The sequence below is a fragment of the Leptopilina heterotoma genome, unplaced genomic scaffold, assembly GCF_015476425.1.
Source record: "Leptopilina heterotoma isolate Lh14 unplaced genomic scaffold, ASM1547642v1 Lhet_191, whole genome shotgun sequence".
NCBI lineage: Eukaryota > Metazoa > Arthropoda > Insecta > Hymenoptera > Figitidae > Leptopilina > Leptopilina heterotoma.
In genome coordinates, this window is record NW_025110910.1 from 483,414 (window position 1) to 496,114 (window position 12,701).

The 12,701-nt window shown below is 29.5% G+C and overlaps 1 protein-coding gene across 1 annotated transcript; it reads left to right on the forward strand.

Annotated features, from left to right (window-relative positions):
• The first annotated feature begins 2,331 nt into the window (after positions 1 to 2,331).
• On the forward strand, positions 2,332 to 11,627 carry LOC122500761 (A disintegrin and metalloproteinase with thrombospondin motifs 12-like). Its single transcript, XM_043609848.1, has 17 exons — positions 2,332 to 2,455; positions 2,771 to 3,156; positions 3,698 to 3,842; positions 3,897 to 4,207; positions 4,346 to 4,470; positions 4,579 to 4,725; positions 8,444 to 8,590; positions 8,705 to 8,942; positions 9,111 to 9,320; positions 9,429 to 9,665; positions 9,786 to 9,906; positions 9,989 to 10,115; positions 10,208 to 10,328; positions 10,398 to 10,538; positions 10,613 to 10,731; positions 10,795 to 11,322; positions 11,453 to 11,627. Exons 1-17 carry the CDS (start codon positions 2,449 to 2,451, stop codon positions 11,625 to 11,627), a joined length of 3,285 nt encoding a protein of 1,094 aa, XP_043465783.1. The 5' UTR covers positions 2,332 to 2,448.
• Positions 11,628 to 12,701: the final 1,074 nt, after the last annotated feature.

Sequence of the window (12,701 nt, forward strand, 5' to 3'; positions counted from 1 at the left end):
TTTTTGAAAAAAAAAATTATTTATATACCTACATAAAATTTTATATTTATTTCTGAAAAAGTTATTTATTATCTACGTACATCATAATCTATATATGTACATGAGAATAAGAAAAGCATATTTTTTATCTTTTCCTTTTGCTATTACTTTTTCTTAGAATAATAAAATATTTATTATCTCTTTTTTCTTATATCAAACCACTGCAAATGTAGCACATTTTTTTAAAAAGGGAAAAATTATCATTTTGGATTTTTAAAAACAAATATTTTATTTTTTTCAAAATAGAAATAAGGGATTTTAATTATAACTTTTTTTTTAGAATTTTTAACATGAACGATTTCTCATATTCTAGGTATAAGGGTAAATTTTACAATTTCTGATTTTTATTTTCTCGTTGATTTTGTTGTAAATCAGATATAAATAGAAAATTAATTTTTTTTATTGAACGGAAACAATTTTTTTATAGTATTGAGCATTGGTGTTTTTTTTTGTTAAAAATTGTTTTTCTTCGTATATATAATAATGGTTATTCTGATTTAGATAAAATTCTCCCCTGCTAAATATACCCAAGGGTATTCCAACAAGAAAATATTGCAGTAGTATCTTTTTGGATTTACGAGTGAAAGCTTTTTTTTAATAATAAGAGAGATAAACGAAGAGCAAAGCGGGTATTGGTTAAATTATAATCCTGCAACATCGAGTTATCGACCTTTTGCAATGCACGTCAATTGTAATGGTATATAGACGATTCTTCTAAAAATACAATTTTCAAACTGGATTTTTAATTTATTTTTCCTTTAAATTTCAATTCTTTTTTTCTTTCATTTCCTCTTTCTCTCTCTCTCTTCTTTATCTGATATTAGATTTAGAAATCGAACAATCTGCTAAATTTGTGTAAAATTAATTCTAAAAAAATTTTTGTACCCCAAACTGGATTACAATTAAAAAAAAATTTAAATTGAAAATTGTTACCAAGTTACTTTCATTTTTTTTTACAAATAGATACCGAATTCTTAATCAACAACCCTGGAAAACTTCGAGTAGAAAATGTTCCCACTTTCGTCGTCAGCCATATTGGATCCGCCATTTTGAATTTATAGCAAAAAAAGTAGAATCACAAAAAATTATGTTTTCTTTGTCACAATATCGACTGCAGCATTTCTGAATCGAGTTTTTTTTTATTTTAGATATACCCTGTGAAAATTTGTAAATTAAAAAATATTAATTCACCAACAAATATTGTGATTTGTATCTATATTCATGGAATCTTTAATTTTATTTACTATATTATTCGATTAAGAAAAAGGGGACAAAAAAATTGATTTGTTCCATGTATAAAGTGCCATGACAATGGACGTACACTAGAATCAAATGCGTGACACGCGTACCGAAATTCGCTGGGCTCCTCGTTGAATATGCCATACACGGATTATTTACTATTTGTACTGAAGCGAATGCCGAGCGTCGGATAAATAGTCTGCTAAATTCTCTCGTATGCAATTCTCTGTTCTGCATGATTGTCCCTCATGATAACGACTTTGTTTTTAAATTGTTCCCAAAAACCGTATCGTTCAATTACGGTTCGTAAAATACGAACAATAAAATTTTATATTAAAACATCAATATTTTAGTTACGTTTTTGGATTTTTGCATTATTTTTCCAAAAACAATTTTTTTGTTCACTTGTACCGAGAAGGAGAAAATTTTTTATTTTGTTTAACTATAATCATCTAAATCTTCTTCAGGTATTTTTTCATAATTATGTTATGTCTCAGAATAAAACCAAAATATCCTGAATTATATATTTAAATTGTCCGGCATCGGACAGGTTTTATGAAAAAGTAACTTGAAAGTTATTAAAGTTTTTATTTGAATTTTTTACAATTAGAATCAGAGAGAAAGAATAGATCCAGATGTCTTTAGGGACACTAAAAATTATTATTAGAGTCGTAGACCTCAACAAGCTTCAGTGTCAGGTCGAGGAAATGACTTTGTCTAGCGGAAACAGAGAATGCAGTAGATTTCCCACAAATTGTTTTCGGGTCAGTTTGATTGATCTAAATAATAAATTACTTAACCTAATTCAATTAAATTTGAATTAATTAAAAAGAAATTTTAATTTTAAAAGTAAGGAAGGAATTAGCCGCGCACGAATTTAGATTGTAAAGGGTATTTACTGGTTGCTAACAAAATAATTTCGATGTGGAGAATATGAAGTAAACTGAAGGACGCTTGAAAAAGATTCCCCTCGAGTGCTTTGTTTGACTTGTTATTGACATGTCATTAACGTGAGTTGTTGTTGATATTTGGAAAGTTGAAGTAAAGTTTGAATAACGAAAATGCTTCTGGTGACATTTTTTTTAATACTCTGTGATATTTCAACGAATAAGCTTAACGCCAGTGGGAAAATCCTGGACAAATATACCAAGAGCCCGGGGAGTATTTACCATGGTAGGTAAGTTCGATCTCATTTTGCTGGTGCCATCAATCTCGCCTTCCCTGAATTCGGTTTGTCACTCCTAACCCTGAGGCTCCGTGTCGGAATCGATATTCACATTGAATGCTCTGTTTCATTCCTTCCTCCTCTACCCATGCGTCACTTGCTTTTTCATTTTTCTCCCTTCAAACTGCTGCGATAAATATTTCCCCCTTCCAAAAAGAAAATAACCTTTTTGATTCCAAATTAGTCTGAACTAAAATAATGACCCATCACAATTTTTTTTGGTTACTTTTTTCGACTATGAAAATTGAATTTATTTATTTATTCAAGGCAGGTTCACGAGGGACATAAAGGACCCACACTTATTGGTGCCACGTCGTGTATTTCATGACGGAAATTTGGAAACATACTTTCTCCCTGGATATTACGATCGTCGTGAAGTTGACGCAAGACGAAAAAGATCAATCAACGATGACAATGAGGACAAATTGCATTTGGTTCTTCCGTTTAATGGAATTGAGCACCATGTTGAGTTAACACCATTCCACGATTTTATCTCTCCTGAAATGGTGATTGAAATCAGGGGAAAAGGGATCAGTACCGATTTGAACAAAGGTCTTCAATTTAAGAGGGTGTCTGATCATCAATGCCATTACAGGGGTACCGTCAGGGGACAAAAGTCTTCGAGAGCAGCCTTATCCCTCTGCGACGGTGTTGTTAGTATATAATTACTCAATTCCACATATATCTATTTTCTACTTTTGCCGATTTTTAAAAACAGTTCAATTTTCAATTCAGAAACTTAAATTACAAGCTTACGCCTTGTTAGGATTTGAAATTCAAATTGTTGTTACGAAAGCAACACTCTTGTTATTGGCAGAGAGCTTTTAATGTCGGAATAATTTTACAACTCAAGCAACCCAGACAGCTAGAAATTCGAGATCTGCGTTTTGTTGCTAGTTTCCAATTGCGTTTTAATCCTGAATTTATGATAGAGAAACGTCGCTGAATTGGCGACAGTGCAACATCCCGTCGATCTATGTGCAAATGAATTTATTAATTTGCATGTACTCAAGGGAAGCATAACAAGAAACTTGATAAGCTTTAGAATGAAACATTTCTGTTCTTTGATTCGAAGGAATCAGTCAAATTAATTAATTTTAATTTCTTTTCCGGAATATTATTACATCTTGAATTTTAATACTTAAAATTTTCAATCAAACAATAATCACAACTGTGATTGTAAATCCGTTGCAGGTCGGGTATGTGCATACCAATCAAGGACGTTATTTCATCGAACCTTTGCATCAGGCGAATCCTGAAACTGATGGACAACATGTGCATGTAGCTTATAAAAGAAGTGCTCCCCACGAAAATGATGAGAAATTCTGTGGAACTAATGGTTAGTTGTTTTTACATCACCAAAAAGAGGGAATTAATTGGAGAAATTTTTTAGACAATTGGGAAGCTGCTTGGGTTGAACAATTGGAGAGAAGAGAACGGGAATTATCATCGCAGACGATAGGTCATAACGAAACTAAACGAAGTGACAAGACAGCAGGAGGAATTCATAGTGTTCATCGATACATTGAAGCGGCAATCATAGCCGATAAGAAATTTTTGGATTTCCACAAGGGAACGGATTATCAACAGTATCTACTGACAATATCGAATATGGTGTCAGATTTTTATCACGACAGTTCCGTTGGAAATCAAATTGACTTTGTTGTTGTGCGGATGGTCTATTTAGAGCAAGAAAAAGAGGAAGTGAGTTTGCTCCTATTCTCTAACATTAGTTTGAATATTTCCGATATATCCGGAAATGTAAGGGGTTGACCTACAAGGAAATATTCACTTAGGTAAATTTCGATTTGATGATTTCATTAAAAACCTGCAACTTTTCAGATAGATTTAACAATTAGTACGAATGCTGATGTGACTCTGGCAAGTTTTGCCAAATGGGCGATGAAGATGAACCCTGAGTCCCATACTCATCCAAATCATCATGATCTTGCTATTCTGATTACAAGGTTTCCTAAGTGATATAAATATTAGTACTGCCTTGAATTGAATTAATTATTTCAAGAAAACACTCAAATCAAGTGCTTTTCGTGGTACCGAAATGGTTCTCTTTCCAGATATGACATTTGTGACGAGGTGGACGATTGTGGCTTGATGGGTTTAGCTTACGTTTCGGCAGTTTGTGACAGAGCAAAAGCAGCCTGTATTAATGAAGATAGTGGACTTCTGCTAGGAGTTGTAATCACCCATGAAGTTGGACACAAGTAAAGGCCGCTTTAATAGTAGAAATATTTTGCAATTCCTAATTGAATTGTAATTAAAAATTCAATTGTTATTCCTTAAATAAATTGTAATTTATAATTAAATTGTAATTAAGAATACAATTGTAATTCCTTAATTGAATTTTAATTGATAATTCAATTGTAATTCCTTAATTGAATTGTAATTGCTAATTGAAATGTAATTCCTTGATTGAATTGTAATTCCTAATTGAATTGTAATTTCGAATTGAATTGCAATTCCTAATTAAATTGTAATTCCGAATTGAATTGCAATTCCTAATTAAATTGTAGTTAAGAATTCAATTGTAATTCCTTAATTGCATTTTAATTCGTAATTAAGTTAAAATTAAAAATTTAATTGTAATTCCTTAATTGTAATTCTGAATTAAATTCTAATTAAGAATTCAATTGTAATTCTTTAATTGCATTGTAATTAAGAATTTAATTAAAATTCCTTAATTGAATTCTAATTCCGATTCCTAATTACAATTCAATTAGGAATTACAATTCAATTCTTAGTTACAATTAAATTAAGGAATTACAATTGAATTCTTAATTAAAATTTAATTAAGGAATTACAATTGAATTTTAATTAAGAATGTAATTGTTATTCCTTAATTTAATTGTAACTAAGAATTCAATTGTAATTCCTTAATTAAATAGTAATTGAGAATTTAATTGTAATTCCTTAATTAAATAGTAATTAAGAATTAAATTGTAATTCCTTAACTGAATTGTAATTCCTAATTGAATTGTAATTAAGAATTCAATTGTAACTCCTTACTTGAATAGTAATTAAGAATTGAATTGTAATTCCTTAATAGGATTGTAATTCCGATTCCTAATTGACTTGTAGTTAAAATTCAATTGTAATTCCTTAATTGAATTGTAATTAAGAATTCAATTGTAACTCCTTCCTTGAATAGTAATTAAGAATTGAATTGTAATTCCTTAATAGGATTGTAATTCCGATTTGAATTGAAATTAAGAATTCAATTGTAATTCCTTAATTAAATAGTAATTAAGAATTAAATTGAAATTCCTTAATGTACTTGTAACTAAGAATTGAATTGTAATTCCTTAACTAAATTGTAATTCCTAATTGAATTGTAATAAGGAATTCAATTGTAATTCCTTAATTGAATTATAATTCCAATTCCTAATTGATTCGTAATTAAAATTCAATTGTAATTCCTTAATTGAATTGTAATTAAGAATATAATTGTAATTCCTTAATTTAATTGTAACTAAGAATTCAATTGTATTTCCTTAATTGAATTGTAATTAAGAATTTAATTGTAATTCCTTAATTAAATAGTAATTAAGAATTAAATTGTAATTTCTTAACTGAATTGTAATTTCTTAACTGAATTGTAATTCCTAATTGAATCGTAATTAAGAATTCAATTGTAACTCCTTAATTGAATAGTAATTGCTAATTCAATTGTAATTCCTTAATTGAATAGTAATTCGCAATTAAATGGAAATTAAGAATTCAAGTGTAATTCCTTAATTGTAATTAAGAATTTAATTCCAATTCCTTAATTAAATTGTAATTCCTTAATTGCATTGTAATTAAGAATTTAATTGTAGATCCTTAATTGAATTATAATTCTTAATTGAATTGAAATTAAGAATTCAATTGTAATTCCTTAATTGAATTATAATTACGATTCATAATTGATTTGTAATTTCTTAATTAAATAGTAATTGCTAATTTAATTGTAGTTCCTTAATTGAATTGTAATTGCTAATTCAATTGCAATTTCTTACTTAAATTGTTATTGCTAATTTAATTGTAATTTCGAATTGAATTGCGATTCCTAATTGAATTGTAATTCCGAATTGAATTGCAATTCCTAATTGAATTGTATTAAAGAATTCTATTGTAATTTCTTAATTGCATTGTAATTCGTAATTAAATTGAAATTAAGAATTCAATTGTAATTTCTAAATTGCATTGTAATTAAGAATTTAATTGTAATTAAGAATTCAAATGTAATTAAGATTTCAATTGTATATCCTAATTGAATTGTAATTAAGAATTTAATTGTAATTCCTTAATTAAATTGCAATACTTAATTGAACTGTAATCAAGAATTCAATTGTAATTCCTTAATTGCATTCTAATTAAGAATTTAATTGTAATTAAAAATTCAAATGTAATTAAGATTTCAATTGTATATCCTAATTGAATTGTAATTAAGAATTTAATTGTAATTCCTTAATTAAATTGCAATACTTAATTGAACTGTAATCAAGAATTCAATTGTAATTCCTTAATTGCATTCTAATTAAGAATTTAATTGTAATTCCTTATTTGAATTATAATTCTTAATTGAATTGAAATTATGAATTCAATTGTAATTCTTTAATTAAATTGTAATTAAGAATTCAATTGTAAATCCTTAATTAAATTTATAATTCCTAATTAAATTGTAATTAAGATTTCAATTGTAATTCATTAATAGAATTGTAATTTCTAATTGAATTATAATTCCGAATTGAATTGTAATTTTGAATAGAATTGCAATCCCTAATTGAATTGTAATTAAGAATTCAATTGTAATTCCTAAATTAAATTGTAATTCCTTAATTGAAATGCAATTCCTTAATTAAAATGCAATTCCTTAATTAAATTGTAATTCTTAATTGAATTATAATGCCTTTTTTGAATTGTAATTCCGAATCCTAATTGAATTGTAATTAAGAATTCAATTGTAATTTCTTAATTGAATCGTAATTCCGATTCGTAATTGAATTATAATTAAGAATTCAATTGTAATTCCTAATTGAATTGTAATTATGAATTCAATTGTAATTCCTTAATTGCATTGTAATTCGTAATTAAATTGAAATTAAGAATTCAATTGTAATTCTGAATTGAATTGTAATTAAGAATTCAATTGTAATTCCTTAATTGCATTGTAATTAAGAATTTAATTGTAATTCCTTAATTTAATTGTAATTAAGAATTTAAATGTAATTAAGATTTCAATTGTATATCCTAATTGAATTGTAATTAAGAATTCTATTGTAATTCCTTAATTTGCATTGTAATTCGTAATTAAATTGAATTTAAGAATTCAATTGTAATTCCTTAATTGTAATTCTGAATTGAATTGTAATTAAGAATTCAATTGTAATTTCTATTTGAATTGTAATTAAGAACTCAATTGTAGTTTATAAATTGAATTGTAATTCCTAATTGAATTGTAATTAAGAATGAAATTGTAATTCTTTAATTGAATTGTAATTCCTAATTGAATCGTAATTCCTTATTCAATTATAATTAAGAATTCAATTGTAATTCTTTAATTGAATTGTAATGAAGAATTCAATTGTAATTCCTAATTTAATTGTAATTATGAATTCAATTGTAATTCCTTCAATGAATTGTAATTTCTAATTGAATTGTAATTTCGAATTAAATTGCAATTCCTAACTGAATTTTAATTCCGAATTGAATTGCAATGCCTAATTGAATTGTAATTAAGAATTCAATTGTAATTCCTTAATTGCATTGTAATTCGTAATTAAATTAAAATTAAAAATTTAATTGTAATTCCTTAATTTAATTGTAATTCCGAATTCAGTTGCAATTTATAATTGAATTGTAATTTTGAATTGAATTGTAATTCCTAATTGAATTGCAATTCCTAATTGAAAACTTTATCAAAGACAAATTTTATCTCTGCAGTTTAGGTTCTGCCCATGACACTGAAGAAATCAGCGGCTGTCCCTCTCAAGACAAGGATGAAAGTTACTTTGTCATGTCGCCTATTGTCTTCAGTTACACTTTAAGATGGTCCACATGCAGCAGAAAATTTATAACCACTTTAATGGAGTAAACTATTTTCCACTTGCATTCATTAATTCCTTTTGCCTTTTTCATCCACTTTTTCAAAAAGTAATCAATTTACTCAAATCAAAAAATAATCAATTTATAAATATTTGACAGTACCGGTTTGGGAGATTGCCTAACAGATGATCCAAAAAGTCCTCCGGATAATTTCAAGTACCCAAATATGCTGCCTGGAGCAATGTACGGACTGGACTATCAATGTAATTTACTATTGAACAATTCGAAGGCGTGTGATAAAAAAGGTGACTGTGCGTCTCTTTGGTGTCAAGAAGGAGATCAATGCCTAACAAATGATTCTCCACCAGCAGAGGGTTCTAATTGTGGTACAAATAAGGTTTGTGGAAAAAAATAGTGTCACACTTTCATATGAAATAAAACGAGAGAAAAATTTTATACAGAATTTTTTTTCTGCTTCGTGGCATGCACAATGTGTATTTAATTGAATGACTGCATATGAAATATTGTCATATTGTTATACGTTTTTAATTTCGACTTTATTCAGTGGTGCATTCATAAGCAATGTGTGGACATTGGTTCTCGTCCGTCAGCAGTGAATGGCGGTTGGGGTGAGTGGGGACCGATGAGCGAATGCTCTAGAACATGCGGTGGGGGCGTCAAAACTGTGGAAAGAGAATGTGATAAACCGGCTCCATCGAATGGTGGTAGATTTTGCATTGGGGAGAGAAAGAAATTCGAAATTTGCAATATCAAGGTTTGGTATTTTATCTTTTCGAAATACAATTTCCAAAGACTAATTTGTAATTTCGGATGTGAATTGTTTTTGTTCCTCTCATGTTGAACTGATAAATATTTATTTCAGCCTTGTGATCCCTCAGCTCCTGCTTTTCGTGCTGTTCAATGTAGTGAATTTAACAAGAAGAAAGTTAAGGATGACGGATTACATACGTGGACACCTTACACAAAAGATAAGTCAAATTTGTGTTCACTGAAATGTATAAATGAAAAGAAAGTCTATATGGAGCTTGCTCGAGTGGTGAAAGACGGAACTTCCTGTAAAGCTGGAACTAACAATATGTGTATATCCGGAGTTTGCAGAGTAATAAACTTTTATCATCGAATTAACTTTTGATGATAAATTAACTTTTTGATTGATTCAAAAATTTATTTATCTATTTAAGAATTTATTTATCTTTAACTTGTTGTATGCTTGATGCAGAACGTTGGATGTGACTGGAAAATAGATTCAGATGCAATTGAAGATACTTGTGGAATTTGCAAGGGTACCGGTGTTAGTTGCAAACACGAACAAGGAGATTTTACTGCCGAAAAACTAAAAAGTATTTAAATTCTTTTCAATTCTATATTCCCCATGTACTATATTTCCCATTGTACAAAGATATTGTTAACATATGTCCGTAGATTATCAGAAAGTAGTAACAGTGCCAAAAGGAAGTACGAACATTCACATGTTCGAGAGAAAACCAAATGAAAACATGTTGGCTGTTAAACTTGAAAATGAAAACAAATATTGTCTAAATAGTGGTTTGTACGTGTTAAAGTACTTTGGAAAATAATTATAAATTCGTTGTCATGAAGGTTAGAAAATTAACTGTTTTACTTTTGGATAAAAATAATTAGTGAGGAGCAACTTAATGGAGATTATCCCTGTGCTGGTTCCATTATTATTTACACACATCCTGAAACTGATCAAGAAGATCTGGTAATAAAGGGACCAATTAGTGAGGATATACAATTACAGGTATTCTTCAAGTTTTTACATTTATTCTAATGAAACTATTGTAATAATTTATACTAGTTTATATTCTAGTATGCCTTTTTTGGAAAAACCAATCCGGGAGTTCATTATGACTATTATGTTAAATCTGGAAAAACCGAACAGATATCTAATTATGCGTGGGAATTTTTGGAGTGGTCAGAATGTAGTGCGAAATGTGGAGGAGGTACAAAGGTACGAAAATATTTTATATCTTCGGTTCGTAATCACTAATTAATAAAATGGACAAACCTTTTGACCATTTGCAGAAATCAGAAGCAACTTGTCTGGAGGAAATAGGTGGAAAAGTGTCCAACAATTTTTGTTCCAGCGTCCCACGTCCAGAGACAAAAACTCAAATATGCAATGAGCAGCCCTGCCCTTCGAAGTAAGTCCCCTAAGTTTTGGAATGTTTTCCTCTTTCACAATCCGTTAATTGAAATAAAATTAGATGGAGAGTCAGTCAGTGGAGTGCATGCAATGCTTGTAACAAAAAAAAGGGTTTTCGTCGTCGAAAAGTGCAGTGTGTGAAACCGGGAGCCCATCCTGGAGAAGATGACGTCGTAACGGAATTAAAAGACTGCGGTGGTAAAACGCCAAAACAGAAGAAGGACTGCATAGGAACTAGGCCCTGCAAAAAAACTTGTAAGTCTAGAAGAGAAATCGAAATTTCCCCAAAAAATCACCTACTAGCTCCTGAGGAACAACACAGATTTATCGATCGGTTCGTGGATGTTAGTCTAATGCAATATCTCCAGTCACATGGGAATTCCTTCAAAGCCTTTAAGCCTGAAAAACGAAACACCGACAACGATGACTATAGGCATCTGCTTCACAACTGGATTGCCAAAGATAAAGTCGTAGGGAAACATTGTGTAAAAAAACATATTAAAAAAGAGTTTACCACTCCAAAACCAGGGTCTATAATTAAGGATCCAGTACCTCGAGATAAGAAGATTCTCATCATTGCGCCTTACAGGTAACTGTCAAATCCACTTTTATGTAGAATTAATCATTTACCAAAGTTTTTATGATTCCAAAAAGAAAACTAATGTTTAACTAATTATCCTACTGGATTATTTGCAATCAATATTACTTAACGTTTCTAGGGAGAATTCTCTAAGTTCAAATTTGTCTGATCTTGCATTCCAAGAAGCTGGTGATTCTGGTGATATTTCAATTGATACAGAGCATAAGAGAATTTTTACAGGTAAAGACGCTATTGATCTGGAGAATAGGATCAGACATCATAATATTTCTCAAAGTGATTTAAACAAATTGTGATTTGATAATTATACTAATTCTGATAAGCAGTAAATGTTTAATAATATTATTAACAAATTGTCTTAATAAAAAGTCATTGTAATATTTAACTGGATTGAGGGCCTGTGTTCTCTCAACACCACCGAATGCGAACTTCAATCCTGGATCGAAACCTTTCATAACCTTGAATTCGTCAGGATGATAGTGATGATTTGACGATTGTTGATCAGTGGGGTCACAGTTGATAATTTCCTTGGGGTTCAGCAAGTAAAAAATTATCTTCCCCATCATTTTATTTTGCAATTTTCTTTCTAAATCTATTAATTCGGTTTTTGTGTTTAAAACGTTTAAAACTGTCATTGTCGAAATTGTTGAAGAAGAGAAGTGGTTCCAAAGCGTAGAAAAAAAATTTATTTAATTCCTGATTAATGAAAGAGCTTTTGTGAAGAACACTGTGCAAAGAAGCTTTTGACTTAAATGGTTCTTCCTTAGAGCATGAGTCGGTGGCATTACTCTTACTTTCGGTCAAGTTGTAAAGTACCCACTGATAAATTTTCCTGTCTTTAGAAAAGACGCGAGCGTTGAATTTTCTAGTCATTGTGTCGTAAAGAGACGTCGCAATAATTTCACATGGCTCACCAAAAACAAGAGAGCATCACTGCATTCAATTTTGTTTCCTCACAATATTATGCAATTGGTTTCATTAAACTAAGAAAGTACTGGAAATTCTTTTTTCTATTCAACTAGCAAGACATTTTCGTTTTGAGTTGAATATGCAGGATAATTTTTAGTATATCTAAGCCCTTTTGTAGCAAAAAGATTTGCGATGTAACTTTACAATTTCCGAGATTGAGTGCAAGTACTTGATAGTGACCAAGGGCATTACCCTTCATCAGTTCCTCTTATTCAATCTGACATTAGAAGCACTTACTTTGAGAGCACGTCTACAAATTCAAGATCAAGTTACCCTTTCCATTCTGCACATAAATTGAATTAATTATATTTCAAGGGTTGTCAAAGAGCATCCTTTGAGTGCTTCGCAGATTTTTTTTATTAAAACTATCTAATTTTAAATTTATCAATTTTTGCAACATC